Source organism: Oratosquilla oratoria, chromosome 2 (genome assembly GCF_046742065.1).
Source record: "Oratosquilla oratoria isolate Oo_2021 chromosome 2, ASM4674206v1, whole genome shotgun sequence".
Taxonomy (NCBI): Eukaryota; Metazoa; Arthropoda; class Malacostraca; order Stomatopoda; family Squillidae; genus Oratosquilla; species Oratosquilla oratoria.
The window spans coordinates 82,626,790-82,643,938 of NC_134778.1; the positions used below are offsets into that span (position 1 = coordinate 82,626,790).

At 39.8% G+C, this 17,149-nt stretch overlaps 1 protein-coding gene across 4 annotated transcripts in view; it reads left to right on the plus strand.

Moving 5' to 3' along the window:
- LOC143040693 (uncharacterized) overlaps positions 1 to 15,643 on the plus strand; it is a 52,548-nt gene extending 36,905 nt beyond the window's left edge. For all 4 annotated transcript variants that reach the window (XM_076212021.1, XM_076212038.1, XM_076212029.1 and 1 more), the window contains 6 exons: positions 870 to 1,007; positions 2,715 to 2,790; positions 11,736 to 11,802; positions 13,340 to 13,442; positions 15,070 to 15,167; positions 15,356 to 15,643. In XM_076212021.1, the coding sequence (XP_076068136.1) occupies positions 870 to 1,007; positions 2,715 to 2,790; positions 11,736 to 11,802; positions 13,340 to 13,442; positions 15,070 to 15,167; positions 15,356 to 15,568 (695 nt within the window). In that variant the 3' untranslated portion in view covers positions 15,569 to 15,643. The remainder of the gene's footprint in view (positions 1 to 869; positions 1,008 to 2,714; positions 2,791 to 11,735; positions 11,803 to 13,339; positions 13,443 to 15,069; positions 15,168 to 15,355) is intronic.
- The last annotated feature ends 1,506 nt before the right edge of the window (positions 15,644 to 17,149 follow it).

Genomic DNA, 17,149 nt, shown 5'->3' on the forward strand with positions numbered 1-17,149 from the left:
GCACTGTAACACAACTTGAGACAGCCGGTACGAGTCGTTAACGACGAGCACTGGATTCAAGTAGTTGACGGCGATAGTTTCGCACCTTCAGGTGTAGGTCCGTTCTCGACGAGAGCCAAGCACGGAATGTTATCAAGCTAATTCAGCCTGCCCATAACAGTATGACACCCGCATAGGTTGGTTCGAGTTCGTTTCATATCCCTTTTTGAACCAGCCAGCAATTCAAACTCGTGGTCGTGGTCCGATGAAAAACTACTTCAAGCTCGCTCGCTCTCTCTCTCTCTCTCTCTCTCTCTCTCTCTCTCTCTCTCTCTCTCTCTCTCTCTCTTCTCTCTTCTCTCTTGACGTTTCCAGTTCCGCAATTTGTCGTTGCTGTTCAAACTTTTGCCAAATCCGAGGAAGCTTCACCTCGGTCGACCTTCTTCGTCAGAAAGGAATCTCAGACCCCAAGTTTGGTATTAAGTTCGGTTGTTGAATATTTCTATCGTTTGTTTGTCCTACTGGGAAGAACAAGTTAAGACTGCCCTGCGAACGCAGTGTTTCCTTATGCCGATGTCACATTACGCGCCGGCACTGGATGCCGTCAGAATATGAACAAGTTTGATTAGCTGAGCTTTATAGAACGACCACCATCTCCCGCTGGTTAAAAAAAGCTATCATAACCTTTCGAGTCTAATGACTCATGATAAGGGAGACTTTTCTATAGCCAACAACAAACCTTTAAGTCGCGAATCCCCGGAACAAGGTATTTACGGCCCCTGTTTTATCATTCCAAGGTATAAGTAGTTGTAATACATTCATCATTGATTTATTTCACATGTACCGAAATAACTCGCATAACTGCAACCATACAGTACATTGAGTTTCAGAATCGATCGGGAATGTGCTAGGATACCATCCTCCGGCACCCTGCCCTGACCGACTCAGCACATCAAAGTGGTTGATCTACGATTCCCAAGCTAAGGACCTGTTACCTGGCAAAAATTCTCTCCACATATTCGAGCCGGGTGAGTTGGAAGATACAGAACTTTTCGTAATGTGTATTTGTTGTATCAAAAGAAACACCATGTGAAGACAGAGCTTTTATTAGTACGACGTTTCACTTTGTGCTTGATAAAGCTGTAATAAGCGAAACGCCATATTAATAAATGCTACTTCCTCACATGGTGTTTCTTCCGATAGACTTTTCATACTATCACAGGGAATTCATACACGTATTATGGTTATGTAAACAAGCAACCTGAACAGGTGACAATTGTAAAATATTTTTTCTTGTATACAATAAGTGGTAGAAACGTCGAGGAGTATTCGTTAAACAAGTATGATACTAATGCTGGTCAATAGTTTTAATTTAGAAAGATATGTGAAAGCCGAGGATCGTCGGGAGTGAATTGGGTCACTGAAAAAGAAACAGAGTACGTGGCAGAAATATGGGAAGGGAGAGAAGACATGAAACTGTTAAGAATTAGATAAAATTTATTCGACAAAAATACCGAAAAAAGCATTCATGACATCTTTCAGGTTTCAGAATGATCAGAAGATTAGGGCGTTTGTGAGTGACAAAGTAAATTGATTGATTTCTGGACTTTTTAACTTTCTTGGTGAAATATAAGCTGAGGCTGAATCTTGGCGCAAAGCCTGTCTGGAGAAGTAGTCTTGAGAAATAAGTGCATGGATCTTACATGTTTAGATTACCTTGGGAGTGTTGGTCAGTCCTATAGCGACCTATAGCGACCTTTAACGGTTCGTGCAAGACGTAATGGTTAATATCTTGAACGCGAAGATATTGAAAGAAGTTAAGGAAAAAGGAAGAAGGGACTCAAGAAAAAGAGTGGGTTGGGGACAATCATGTGTCCTGACATTAGAATGGAAAATAGAAAATACATATACATCACTGTCCAAATAACTAGACATTTCACTGTCAGTAATGAATGTTTGTGGTCACAGGCACACTCAAATCTACAGGAGGGACTCTGGTTCCCCGAGCACTGTGAGGATTTAGAACAATCCGTGGTCTTAATTTGGACTACTGAAATTATGGTTGGAGAACAATGAGTACTATTTTCTTTCTTGTAAGATACATAGGTAAATACATGCTTGCATACGAAACCAAAAGTAAAAAAGGAGGATCTGATGTAAAGGTGGAATAGACACAAGTCTATACAAACATATTGTCAGGTTGTCAGTGGAAGGGCTGACCTTGAAAGAGACTGGTCACAAGTCGGAATGCAAGAATGTTAGGACAGAGTGGAACGACACCCGGTTAATCTGAAGGAAGTGTAATAGAAGGGGGGAAAGGCAACAGAGGATTTTATCAAAGAGGAAGGATCGGTCTCTTTTAGAAAGGGATAGTCAAAGCCATGAAGCATCAAACCATGCTCTGAAGTGAGGCCATAGACGATATGAATAGTGGAGTGGGTACTATCGGACTAGTGGTGAATCTAAAACAAAGAATGCATTACTAATTCATTAGTTGTTGATTTTTGTTATTCCACACTACCACATTGTAATGCAAAATAATGATGTTTATACTGTTTCTTTGTTCTTTCTCAAATGTCAACCATCGTCTTCACCTGTTTTCTTCACTGATATCGTCTTTGTCATAATTTCAGATTTCAGAACAGACCTGCAATACAATAATTAGCTTTATGTGTAATATCACATCATCTCAAGTAAAATAATCCCGTTCTTAACATATTCATTCTGCCCCTCAGATACTTGTGGATGCGGAGACCGGAGTACAAATTACAGTTACTTTTATTACGCTCCAGAGAGTCGCGGATTTTATTCGTAAGTATTTGTACATCTTATGAAGAATAGGGGTTAGTATTACGGAAAGATAATATTAACTTTAAAGAACGATTCTTTCCACATGCTGTGTTTACTTTGAATGTTCAAAATGGCAAAATAATAATGAGGATTTGTTACAGGATACAGGCACATTTATTATGTGAACCAAGCTTATATATACGTCTTTAGGGAATTTATACAGATATTAAGTAGAAACTTAATAAAAACGAAAATAGAGAATGTAGACAGAAATGATGAGATACTGGCTAGAAGTCGATGAAAAAGATGTTTATGTATAGAGAGGCAGGGAAGAGAACAGGAACAGTGGAGGCCTGGTTAGTAAGGTCAGTACAGACTACGTTGCGATCCCTGATACGTGCCACGATTTGGTGTCAGGTCGCACGTCCTGATGCACACACGTGATCTAAACAAGAGTAATTCGTTTCAAACAGAACTGTGGAAAAAGGAGCTCCACTTTCTCATCTTGAATTTACCGCAGCTTTGTTCGTCTTCGGGGAAAGAAAAATAGAGGTGCATTGGTGAGGTAGCGGAAAGAAAATCTTGTAATTAATTCCTCTAAAGTCCGAAAAAATATTTTGTTAGTAAAAATTAGGTAAAATAGGACTGGGATAAGCAATAGGCGTATCTCAATTTTCTCGAGAAAAATTACAAAATCTATCTAACTAGAATAAGTAGGATTTTTATTTTTAATGGTCTAATTCATTACACCCATGGCAACATAACCTTTGCACGTGCTATCAACGTAATTTTCGCTTCCCACCTTCTATAGACAACTTGATCACTCTGATCAAAACAACAAAAGGAAGAAGACGAAAATCTGGTTTGTCTAGTAAGTTGTCATCACACCGCCGTAAGCCCGGATGTCGACACATATGTCAGCAATTGTCTGGCTACTACCTTAACGAAAACATAATCGACGCAATATTCAATTACTAATAAAAATGGTAAAATATATTAATTATAGTTAGATATATGGTTAATATTAATTTAGCTATCTACTATTTTATCTGGAATGTAGACGGATATCATTAGTTGACACTGGTTGTTTAGCTTTTAGTAAGATCATTGCCCTGTGTTTCTCTGCTTCATCTTCTTCATATTCTTTATGGGCATATACAAATTGCATAATTTGTCAATTTACAGACATCATGTTCACGAATAGGGGTTTGAGATAGAATGCAAAATTCTTACACAACAGGATAGAAATCGCATTGTAACACAACGCACACTAGAGCACTATACATGTGCATGAAATTAAATGCATGTACATTATGTAGATTATGTATTTGCAATATTGCAAAGACATTATGTCACTCAAAGTATTAAAAGTGCCTATGATTCACGATTTAATACTATTTTATGTGATTTCGTGATTTAGTACGAAATAACCCAAAATATACTTCCCACTCTGATCGTAAAGGCAGTGACGGGATGGAGTGAGGGAATAGGCGTCCTGCTCTCTGTAACTCTTTGGGTACATTCCTATCAGAAGTCAAGGCATAAGAGGGTCTGGGAGAAGTTTTCCATCCATAACACTAAGGATTTTAATGTGCGTGGGTGTGGTACAGATGAGAATAAAAGGGAAGAAATATGCAGTATATTTGTGAGAAGGAAGATGGATATGTTGGCATTAAGTGAAACTAAGTTGAAAGGGAGGGGTGATTTTGAGTTTGAGAGGGTAGTGGGGAGGGTGTAGGGAGTGAGGAGAGGACGAAGAACGGGTGAAGAGTGACTCTACTAATAAGTGAGGAGATAGATAAGCGTGTGGTGGAGTGAAACGAGGTTTCTTCAAGGTTAATGTGGATGAAGGTGAAACTGGGAAGGGAGATGAGGTTCTTTGTAAACGCATGTGGGCCTGGTAGTGAGAAGAATGTAGAGGAAAAGGAGACATGTTGGATATATTTAAATGAGTGTATAGAGAGTTTTCCCTACTTGATTCGCCTCCTCTTCCTCTCTTAATTTCTTTCCAAAACATCTTTTTATTACTTTCAAAATTTTCTGTCATACTCCTACCCCATTTCACATCTGCTCTCCTCTGAGAAGTATGGTGGGGGTTACTAGGCTGGATAGAGTGAGAAATGAGGAGGTGAGGAGGAGAACAGGGGTGAAAAAGGATTTGGGAGATAGGGTTGATGAAAGAATATTAGGATGGTTTGGACACATGGAAAGAATGAGTGAGGAAAGACTAGTAAAAGAGGTATGGAAGGCAGATGTGGAGGGAGTGAACATGAGGGGACGTCCTAGGATGAGGTGGATGGATGGGGTGAAGGGGGCTTTGGGAAAGAGGGGAATGTCTGTTGAGGAAGGAAGGGAGAGGACGGAAGACAGAGGTGAGTGGAGAATGGTTGTATATGGATGATGTTGTGACTGCATGAGGAGGAATTTGCGGGGGGGGTGTTGGGTGGGGTAGTATGTGTGAGTAAATTTTGACGCAGCCCGAAGGGATTTCTCCCCGTCCTCGCCTTATATGCAAAGGGGGACGGAGAGGGGGGGTCGCCGATTAAATGAAGCGGCCTTGCTGTGGATGTACTGTGTCTTGCGACACTGCTTCTGACCCAGGGCGGTGGGCAGGGTGCAGGGATGACCCGTCATCCAGGAGGTGCTCAGATGAGAGGGAGGGTGGGAGGGGTGTGGAGTGTATTTAGGGATGAAATGGTTGGGAGTGTTTTTATGCCTTTCCCTTTTTGGCTACCTCCCTTGGAAGGGGGAAAAAGCCTTGGTATATGTATGTATGTATAGAGAGTTTTGGGAGGAATTTCAATATAGTGGTGTTGGGAAATCTCAATACTAGAACAGAGAATGAACCAATAGATGGAGTTTTTGGGAAGTGTGGAGTGCAGGGTAAAAATCATAGTGGAGAGTTAATGGTGGAGATGTGTTTAGAGAGTTGATGATAGCTAACACAGTGTTTAGGAAGAAAGTCAAACATAAGTACACATGGGAGAGAGTGGTGAGTGGAACGGTGGTTGATAAGGCATTAATGGACTATGTAGTGGTATCCATGAAAAGAGTAGGAAGAGTTCTGGATGTCCATGTTCTTAGGGTAGAGAGCGGGAGAATATCAGATGTGAAATGGAGTAGAAGTTTGACAGCAATTTTTGAAAAAAGTAAAAGGAGCAGGTGAGCAGATGATAATGGAGGTGGAGGTAGTAAGGGGAAGGTGCGTAGTGTATTAGAGTTGTTGAGGAAGTTAGGGACTGATTGACTGTGGCGGTGGTGGGTCCGAGGAAAATGTCTGTCATGGGAAAAGAAAATGACAGGGCTATAGGAAAAGATGAGGTGCAAAGAGCATTGAAAACGATGAAAGCTGGTAAGGAACCTTGATTGGATGGTCGTCATGCGGAGTGTCTAACAAAGGGAGGAACAGTTATAGTAGACTGGCTGGTGAGGTGTAATGTGCCTAGGGAGGGTGTGTGCCTGAGGTCTGGAAGAGTGCGTGCATAGTTCCGCTTTCCAAAGGGAACATAGGAAGTAATTGGCTAGGGGCAGCGTTGGTTTAGGAAAGGTGGGGGATGCGTGGATAATTTTTTTGCACTATGGTAGATTTGCGAAAAGTTTTTGGGGGGTGGCTTTGTGGATTTAGAAAAGGCTTACAACAGGGTAGACAGGAAGTCATTTTGGGAAGTGCGCGTATTGTAGATGTATAAGATGAATAAGGGGGAAGCTGCTAAGAGTGTGGAAATACATGAATAGAGTTTTGAATTATGGTTGAGAATGGTAAGAATGAGTTGACTGAGGTAATTGTGGGGCTGCGCCAGGGGTGCGTATTGTCACCTTAGTTGTTCAATGTGTACATGGATAAGGTGGTGCGCGAGGTACATGCAAGGGTAATGGGCAAGGGATTGGAAATGGTTAGAGAAACCGGAGGGAAGTGGCAGGTGAACCAGTTGTTGTTTGCTGACGATACTGCGTTTTTGACTGGGTTAGAATATGGTCTAAGGCAGTAGGTGGCGGAGTTTGGGAGATCATGTGATAGGAGGAAGTTGAAAGTAAATGTGGGTAAATGCAAGGTACAAGAGGTGAGGGTGGCAGTAACCTGGACGTGTCAAGGAGAGAGGATAGAGAAAATGCATATTTTTAGATATTCAGCGTCATGTGTAGATAAACTGTAGCGAGGGAAACAATTAAAGGTCTGGGGGGAATGAAAATTGTCACGAAAAATCTGGGAATTAATGTAAAAAGAGGACTGTATGAAGTGAGGATTGTGCCCATGGCACTGTATGGGGGCAAACTTGGTTTTTAAGGGAGGAAGAAATGAGAAATTTGAATGTGTTTGAGATGAAATTTTTAAGATGTATGGAGGGAGTTATGAGGGTGGATAAAATGAGAAATGAGGAGAGCGGGGATGGAAAGGGAGCTGGCAGATAGGGTAGATAAAATAATACTGGGATAGGGTATCAGGACAACTGCCCCCGGGACAATTGCCCCCCGACAACTGCCCCCGGGACAATTGCCCCCGTAGGACAACTGCCCCCGTAGGACAACTGCCCCCGACAACTACCCCCTGGACATTTGCCCCGACAACTACCCCGACAATTGCCCTGGAATTTGTTGCCAATTACGTAATTACTTTCTGGTAATTTCCTGAGTAACTATTTATAAAAAAAAAAGTCTTCATAGAGAAATGGTAGTAAATAAGAACTATTAAAACAATGTTTTATTATTTTTAATAAAAGTACATGATTTTAAAAAGATAACATTATATACTCAAATTTGTTGCCATTTACGTAATTACTTTCTAGTAATTTCCTGGGTAACTATTTATAAAAAAAATTCTTCATAGAGAAATGGTAGTAAATAAGAACTATTAAAACCAATGTTTTATTATTGTTAATAAAAATACATGATTTTAAAAAGATAACATTATATACTCAAATTTGTACATATATAAGTTGCAAAAATATTGAAAAAGGATTTAACTACTAAAAAGGATTTAACTACTAAAATTCCTGTTGTACTAACAAGACTTCACGGCGGGGTTGGTCAGCATCATGGGTGTGATCATTTACATGGCCAACTACTTGATTTTCACAAACTTTTACTTTGGCTTTGCAGTTATTATGGCGACGTTTTTCACATTCATAAGATGTAACATTATTTGCCAATTCCTTCTGCTTCACATAGATGTATCCTTCATAAATAAGCTTCATTTTTCCTCGTTCACTTCGGACGAACTCCATAATGGGTGATGTCACTTCTTATATTTCTGAATAGACACTGGATCCTTCTTTCTTTTTAAGCCTATATATATGCAATAGACCGATTACCTAATTAGGAAGTAGTACATAAATGGTAATAAATTCAGGAAATAGCAACAATTATTTCTTAAATGAACGATTATGTAATCGTTACTTAATTAGGCAATTACTAAAAAGTAATTACGTAAATGGCAATAAATTCCAGGGGAATTGTCCTGTAACTTCATATATTTCTGAATAGACACTGGATCCTTCTTTCTTTTTAAGCCTAGATATATATTTTTTTAAACATTTGTTTGACTAGACAGTAATTATACAATTGGCGATAACTTTCGGAAACGAACTATAACTTGTACGACTGATTACCTAATTAGGAGGTAGCTACATAAATGGTAATAAATTCAGGAAATAGCAATAATTATTTCTTAAATGAACGATTATGTAATCGTTACTTAATTAGGCAATTACTAAAAAGTAATTACGTAAATGGCAATAAATTCCAGGGGAATTGTCCTGTAACTTCTTATATTTCTGAATAGACACTGGATCCTTCTTTCTTTTTAAGCCTATATATATATATTTTTTGTAAACATTTGTTTGACTAGACAGTAATTATACAATTGGCGATAACTTTCGGAAACGAACTATAACTTGTACGACCGATTACCTAATTAGGAGGTAGCTACATAAATGGTAATAAATTCAGGAAATAGCAACAATTATTTCTTAAATGACCGATTATGTAATCGTTACTTAATTAGGCAATTACTAACAAGTAATTACGTAAATGGCAATAAATTCTAGGGCAATTGTCCAGGGGGCAGTTGTCCGGGGGCAGTTGTCCTACGGGGGCAATTGTCCCGGGGGCAGTTGTCGGGGGGCAGTTGTCCCGGGGGCAGTTGTCCTAGAACCCTGGGATAGTTTGGTCACGTTGAAATATTGAGTGAGGAAAGACTAGCAAAAATAGTGTGGTAGGCAGAGGTGAATGGAATGAACTTGAGGGGAAGACCGAGAATGAGACGGATGGATGGGGTGAAAGGGGTCTTAAGTATAAATAGAAATACCACAAAATTGAAACTTATACAAAAAATAGTAGCAAAACGGTACTCAAGTGAATATTCATTTTCTTGATATCACTAAGTACGCACTACAAATAATTTTCAAGTTGCTGTTCTTATGCACTGATATGGCAAAATAAGTGAAGGAATTTGTTTATTGCCGTGACTAGAGGAATAAACGCCACTACACTGGAAGATTTTAGGATATCAGGTAACATTGTTGATAATTTGCGGCGTTTCAAGATAATCTAGATACCAAACAAGGCCTCAAGATGGAACAGGAAGAACACAAGCCATAACACCATAACAACACCTCCAAATTTTTTACCAGGTAGATTTAGAATTATTTTTTTTTTCTTCAAAATGATAAAGAAAAAAAAATACAGAAAATGAAAGTTGCAATAAATAGTGAACATAAAAGTTAGCGGACCCGAACTCGCCTTGGCTCAAATCATCGAGGCCAGAAGACACGAGACCGCATATCGAGATCGATTCATCGCGTTTTGAGTTCGAGGCCGGGGAAATTTGACCTCGAGTCTCTCTTCGAGACCGAGGACAGCCTCGATATCTCCAACTTTATTAACACCAGCCTCTAACATGGCGCGGGATTTCCCTAGACTTTTATCGTATTGGTTCATATATTCCATCGCCGATGATTCTATAATTAATTCACTCAACCATGCATCTATTTTTGAGGCTAGATTCGGTCATGGGAAGAAATGAACCCTGAGAAGAAGTGTCATGGAACTTATTTACCAACAGAGTGATGAACGTCAGTCCTCGCTTCGCTCGCGAGCGAAGCGAGGACTGACGTCACATTTTTCTGGTGTTTGATCAAACATTTTGGTGTTTTATGATTTTTTGTTTTATTTGACCAAATGACAAGACATCTTGTCATCGGAGTTTAATGGGTTAAAACAACCAATTGTTTCACACCTCACTACATTGTTACTAAGTCTATTCTATTCGTTAACCAATCTATTAGTAAACCAGTTCTTGCCTGTATCCTAAAACCTAAATCTCTCCAATTTAAATCCATTACTGCGAGTCCTGCTCTGTTGTCTTAAGATTATTACCTTACCGGCATCACCCTTGTTAAATCCCGTGATTCATTTGAATAGATCTATTAGATCACCCCGTACTCTTGTTGCTATGGGGATAATGGTGTTGTGCTTATTCGTGCAATAGAATGAAAATTGACACAGATGTCGACCAGGACGTAATATGCAGCGAATTTTTGTACTCTGAGAATATAATGACTTCAACTGTTGGTGATATGACCTACATATTAAAAGTGCCCTCACTGATGATTGTATAACTTTTGGTTGTAAAGTTATGACGAAATAAAATAGTAACTGACGGTTATTTTTTAAAGTTTGTTTTGGCGCTTCTACTAAAATATCAACTTAGGATTTTTAAATATACATCTTTGGCACAAAACAAACCTGTACAATGTCTGAATTTAGTCTTTGGAGATCGATTTACGCTTCGGGATGCACAGATTGGTGAGTAAAGTTTAGAGCTCTGAATCCCTTTATCGGAGACACTTGCGCACAGGAACCGTGGTTCACAGTTCACTCTTGGGAATCTGATGGTCTGACTCCGGTAGTCGAGGTTCACAGTCTAGTGTTCGAAGTTGCGTAGTTTGGTGCCCGAACCTATGGTTTGTAGAATTCGCTCTTCAGAGTTCGGTGGGCAAACTTAAGCAGACTTACCTGAGTAAGTTTTAACAGGAACGAACCCAATGCTTTGCATCCCATTTCTCTCTCAGTTACGTTACTGCGAAATCTAACCGTTGGGCATTTTGAACGTGCGGGGGACATCTTTCGAGAATGATACCAAGTGCTGTTGGTGCTGAGTTCACGTCAGTGGTGGATCTAACTCGCCATCTTGCGCGGCGTTAGTATCCAGGTAAAATGTCAATAGTAGAAATTTACCTAATCGTTTAGATAACTTTATCTGGCTTACTGGCTTAACTATGAAACCAACCAATGTTTTCCATAAGCACGCTTAGTGATTTCAATGAGATTTTACTTTCTATTGGTAGAAAACGTTTGCTTAGGCTGGCAAAAGGATTTAGAATTACGCCCTAAACGCTTTGAGTAGTTGTGAACCCTTCAGCCTATATTCTCTCTCTTTATCAAACTTGTCCATGAATTAGCAACCTGATGAAAAAAAAATACAAGTACCCGTCTAAATAGACAAAAAAGGGACTAATTTTTTTCTTCAAGTGTATGATGTCATAATAGAAATTAGATTTAGATATATTGCAATTATATTGCCCTAGATTACTCTAACTTTCAAAAAGTATCGAATATCAAAGAGGAACTATATTAATCTAGAGGCAGAGTTGTTGTCATTAGAGCATTCAGGAAGATGCTATAATGATTTTTGCATTTTCTTTTTTGTTATAGTTTATTTTCTTTCTTTCTTTCTTTTTCTTTTTGTTTTATTTTATCTTTTTTCTCTTCTTTTCTCTTATATATATTTTTTTCTTCTTTTCTTCTCTTTTCTTTTCTTTTTTCTCTTCTTTTTTCTTTTCTTTTCTCTTCCCTCTTTTTTTCTCCTTTTCCTCTTTTTCTCTTTTTTCTCTTCTAGTCTCTCATTTTCATTTCTTTGCTCTTCTTTTACCTGATTACATAATGTAGCCTTCTGATATTTATCACAGGTATAAGGATAATGACACCTGGGTTCATGAATCTGATATTCAGTCTTCCATAATACTGAAGGACAAGGTGAGTGTTTATGAGATCCTGCAAACTCGAAGAATATGACATATGCCAATAGCATCCCTATTCGATAAAGAATTGTATCCCAATAAATGAAAAATATATACTTTTCATAATAATTCGTGTAATGACAAAGTAATTTGAAGCTGAATTTGTTATCAAAATACTTATATTTAATAAGGCAAACTATTTTCTGTGAACTGAAGTTGTATTATAGATTATATATTCAGGCATGGTAATAAATATGCATGGTGTGGATAAACACACGCACACGCACACACACACACGCGTGCGGAAGAATTGGTTTACCAACAGTGCGGTTAACGAATGGAATAGACTTAATAGCCATTTAGTGGACGCTAAAACCAATGGTTATTTTAAGAGAGGATACCTAAAAGATTAACTTTATGGATAAGGATGACAGGTTTTAAGGGACATGAAACTGCCTAGTGTAGGCCTTATGATCTAGCAGTCTCCCTCGTTCTTATGTTCGGCCGCTAATTTGGCGATACGAGTTTCAGTATCGCCAGGGACTGAAAATTTCAGCATCTCTTCATTCCGAAAGTACACTCCAACTCTGGTGGTTATGGAGTAGAGTGTGTGCGTGTGTGTGTGTGTGTGTGTATGTGTGTGTGTGTGTGTGTGTGTGTGTGTGTGATTCACCATGGTCTTGATCACGTGTTGGACTCGCGATCGACAGCTATTTCCCTCCCGGAAGAGAGCTCAGAGCCCATATATGACCGATCTGTGGGTTATGCTGTGACCTTACACGCACACACACATACAAATCCCCGCCCATGAAAGTTGGAGTAACGACTCGTAGCGCAGCGATACTGAAATTATTTCAGCCCTGTGGGGATTTGAACCCGGACCGCCGTAGTGGCAGTCAGGAACTCTAGCACTGCACCACGAGTGTGAGTGTGTGTGTGTGTGTGTGTGTGTGTGTGTGTGTGTGTGTGTGTGTGTGTGTGTGTGCGAGTTTGTGTGCGTGTGTGTGTGTGTTTGTGCGTGCGTGTGTGTGTGTGTGTGTGCGTGTATTCACCTTGGTCTTTGGATCACGTGTTGGACTCGTGATCGACAGATATTTCCCTCCCGGAAGAAAGCTCAGAGCTCGTATGACCGATCTATGGGTAATGCTATGACCTTGCACACACACACACACACACACACACACACACCCAACTCCCCGCCCACGAGAGTCGGAGTAACGACCCGAAGCGCAGCGATACCGAAATAATTTCGGCCCTGGGCAGGATTCGAACCAGGTGCTGACGCACCTCCGTGCTAACAGTCCAGTACTCTATCAACCGCGCCACCGAGTCCTGTAGGTGTGTGTGTGTGTATGTGTGTGTGTGTGTGTGTGTGTGTGTGTGTGTGTGTGTGTGTGTGTGTGTGTGTATTTCAGATATTTCATTTCTAGTACCAAGAAGTAGGTCAGTGTTCAAAAGTCGTTTGTTCTGAAATTACTGCATTACAGATGATAGAATATTTGCGCGAATTTGTGACCAGAGTTCGAAAATACAATGAGTTTTTTCCATTGCAGGCTTGGGTCCTCGAAGAAGACAACAGGTTATACGCGATTTCTAATGCAACTGCCTGTCTGGAAAATATCAAAGATAAAGAGCACAAGTTTTACTGCGAGCAAGGTTTGTTGAGAGGCAAGCTGTTCTCACCTTCTTCTCACCAAACTCCTGTTAGGCGTATCGCCTGTCAGTGGTCTAGCTGTGGAAAAAGACGCCAATTTCTTCTGTTCTGATGAAGTTGTTGTTCTTCCACTGTCTGCACATCACTTCCGCTCTTCTCTATTGCAACCTTGATGGTCTTCCCCTTGGTCTTCTTCCTTCCAGGTACTTTCTTGGGTATCTATTCATGGTCCATGCTGTTGATTTATTTTATTTCCAGGATGCACGCGGTATCTAACGTAAGACTGATCACAAAAATGTTGTAGTGAGAGGAACGGCGTTATTTTAAGGTGTGTTCAGTTGAAATGACATTACCGTGAGAGTAATTGGTAGTTATCTGGGAATTTTGCATTTTGGATTAATCAGTAAAACCGTTGCCCCAGATCTCTCTTGAAGGAAACCCACGACTTCCAGGTAACCGACAGCTGTCACTGGATTGGCCAGTGATTCACTCAGGACAAATATTGCCCTCTTGTCCAGGTGGGGGAGCATAATTTGTCTTCGATTTCTTCAGTGTTATGTTATATCTGGGGCAGCTTGTTTCTCTGACCAGGCTTATTCTGTGCTGGTACTGGTGACCTTATGTATTTCTTGCTTCTTTTGAGAGGGATTTTTCTGTCGACCTAATGTCTGGAGGGGTTGATGGCGTGGAGAGTTAGAATATCTGTCTTGTAGTGTTTCTGTCTTGATCTGAGTGTGAATGTGTTTTTGTATGAATGTAGTAGAAGGGGGGATCTGTTGCAGATGTTTGAGTGGTATGCTGCATGTCTGATTTCTTGTTACTTTTAATTAGTTGTGTTCGTGTGATGTCATGAGATGGATGAGTAGGGTTGAGGGTTCTGACATGAAACTGCATACACATCACATTTACACGTGATGTTCTATGTGAGGATTTTAGTGTCTGCTTGCAGAAATTCTATTGGGGGTGGTTTTGGTGCATCCTTTTATCTTTTCTAGCGGGTTTTTTCTTCTTCTTCTTCTTCTTCTTCTTCTTCTTCTTCTTCTTCTTCTTCTTCCTCCTCCTGTTCTTCTTCTTCTTATTCTTCTTCTTATTATTATTATTATAATTATTATCATTATTATTATTTTCCTCTTCTTCTTCTTATTCTCCTTCTTTTTCTTCTTCCTCCTCTTCTTCTTCCTCTTCTTCTTCCTCCTCCTCTTCTTCTTCTTCTTTTTCCTCTTCTTCTTCTTCTTCTTCTTCTTCTTCTTCCTCTTCTCCTTCTTCTTCTTCTTCTTCTTCTTCTTCTTCTTCTTCTTCTTCTTCTTCTTCTTCTTCTTCTTCTTCTTCTTCTTCTTCTTCTTCTTCTTCTTCTTCTTCTTCTTCTTCTTCTTCTTCTTCTTCTTCTTCTTCTTCTTCTTCTTCTTCTTCTTCTTCTTCTTCTTCTTCTTCAACGGTCAATACAGATCACACCCTGTGTGACTACCTCATTTGCTGAACGTCTTGTCGTCTTACATTGCGACCAATTGGAACTTAGATTCAGGTCTTTAAAACAAAAAGAAAACAGCATCCTGATCAAATATGTTGATTTTTTTTTATAAATTTATAATTTCTATATATACATATTTACATTTTTACCTTTTTTTGCAGACTTATACGTATCTAGTCGCGTTGTGGTAACGGAGAATGGCGTGAATACAACACTTTTCAAAGACTCTCCAATTAATCACCGTCCATCATACACTCTTGTAAGTAATACTTGATTTACATTAATTCAGAGTCACGTAGGCAGTCAGCTAAATCTTGCACTTTTATTTTCCTCTGCCTCAATTATGTAGTCTCCGGCAGTGGTTCATCTTTGTGCATTTGAAATATTAAAAAAGAATACTAAATATAACATCAGTAGAACCACACAGACTTACATGTATTCCCACAGTCCGGCACAGTCGTCCTTCAGCACGAAATCTCCCATTCTACAAGTAAGAAGGCCTTCTGGGTCTTGTACGGTGTCTGCACAAAAGCCTGCAAGCCGCCCAACTGCAAAGTTAAGTTCCCTTCATGGAACTTCAGACCCTACACTCTGAAGAAGAAAGGTTGCACTATTGTCGAAGACTGTCAAGGGGAGATGGTCAAAATCAGTACGAAGTGATTGTTGCAAGTTTTTCTAGTACTTGTTGTTTTTGGCGGTGGTAAGTGGACATAATACCTGTCACTTTAACCAGTTGTTGTTGTTGTTGTCGTTCCCTAGACTGTCTGTCCGAGCAGTCCCGTCTCCCCAAGGAAGGCCACAGCCGAGACTGGGTTTTCCCACAAATCCTTTATAGAGCGTATGTTGTGTTGTTTGCGTGCATGATTGTGTATAATGCAGTCTTCCATTATGTGTTGTATGGTATGGGGTGAAGTGTTACATCCTGGGCAGCTGTTCACAACACGGTCGTCCAGCCTCCTCTGGTAGCTTAGAAGTGCTGGGTGGTGACCGCATCGCAGTCTGGCCAAGTGGACTCTGTCCTTACGTGGGAGAGAGGATTCAGAAGGGTGGATATCAGGGGGTCTGGCATGCAGCAGTGTGTTGTCTTTCAGTGTGTTAATGGAGCGGTGAGTGATATGATTATGAATATGTTTCCGGAGGCTGGTATTTGGTGGTTGTGGAGGAAGAGAAGAGAGTATCTTTGTGTAATAAAGGTCTTTGGGTGTAGTTTTAATGTTTCTTGGTGTGTGTGGGTGTTCTGCTATGTAGTGTAACGGGTGTGATGTGTTTGTGGTGGCTGCAGCAAGTGTTTGTGTGCCTCTCATGTCGAGGTGTTCCTTGACTTTGAGGACTTTTGTTTCATGGTGTAAATGGTCTGTAGGTGATGTATTTGTGCAGCCTGTAATTGTTTTTAGGGCTTTGTTTTAATTTTGCTTCATATTACATTTCTTATTTATCCAGCTGATTTCCACTCCACTCCAGTAGTTATGGCATCTACTCACCACGGACTTTAAAGCATAACAGACAAGGGTGGTTAAAAATCTTACAATACGTGATTACATTATCACATTGTTGTAGAATCATTTCGCTCACTTTTTCATAATAATTAGTTTTCGTCTCTCCTCAAAATATGGAATAGAGACCTGTATTCTTTTCTAATCGACCACATTGTATATGAAATAACAGTTATTCAAGAGCTAGCATGCAAATGTATGTGTTTGTAATACAAATGTATGTAATACGAATATCTGTAAATCAGCCGCATATAATATTCAATGTAATAAGTTCTATAAAAAATAAAGACAAGATTATCCAGCTACATATGAGGTTTCAGAATTCTTCAAATAACTTTCAGATTTCTTCATACCATGAGATGTTCGTTGGCCGAGCGAGTTAGAGCGCCGTCACCTGCGACGAAGGTCGAGGTGACGGCAGTTCGAACTTTACCGCCAGTGAGTTGGACCAAGGGTATTTTTCATCAAATTCCACGCTACAAAGTCCTCTATAAGGGGCACCGTCTTAGCCTCCTGACAGGGGGAATTCGGGACGTTAAACCGAATCACGATACATGCTTGATCAGCGAGGCAGTTCTTTGTGAAATCATAAATTATCTAGTGTTAATAAAATTGTAATGTAAACAAGTATATCATACTGAAAGTAAAGCGCTGCTAGTAGGACAGAATTATAGCTAGATAACGTATTGTAATCTTCAACTTTGTTTAGTTTAATTTTTCTTTTGTAATAAAATGGAAATATATTTTG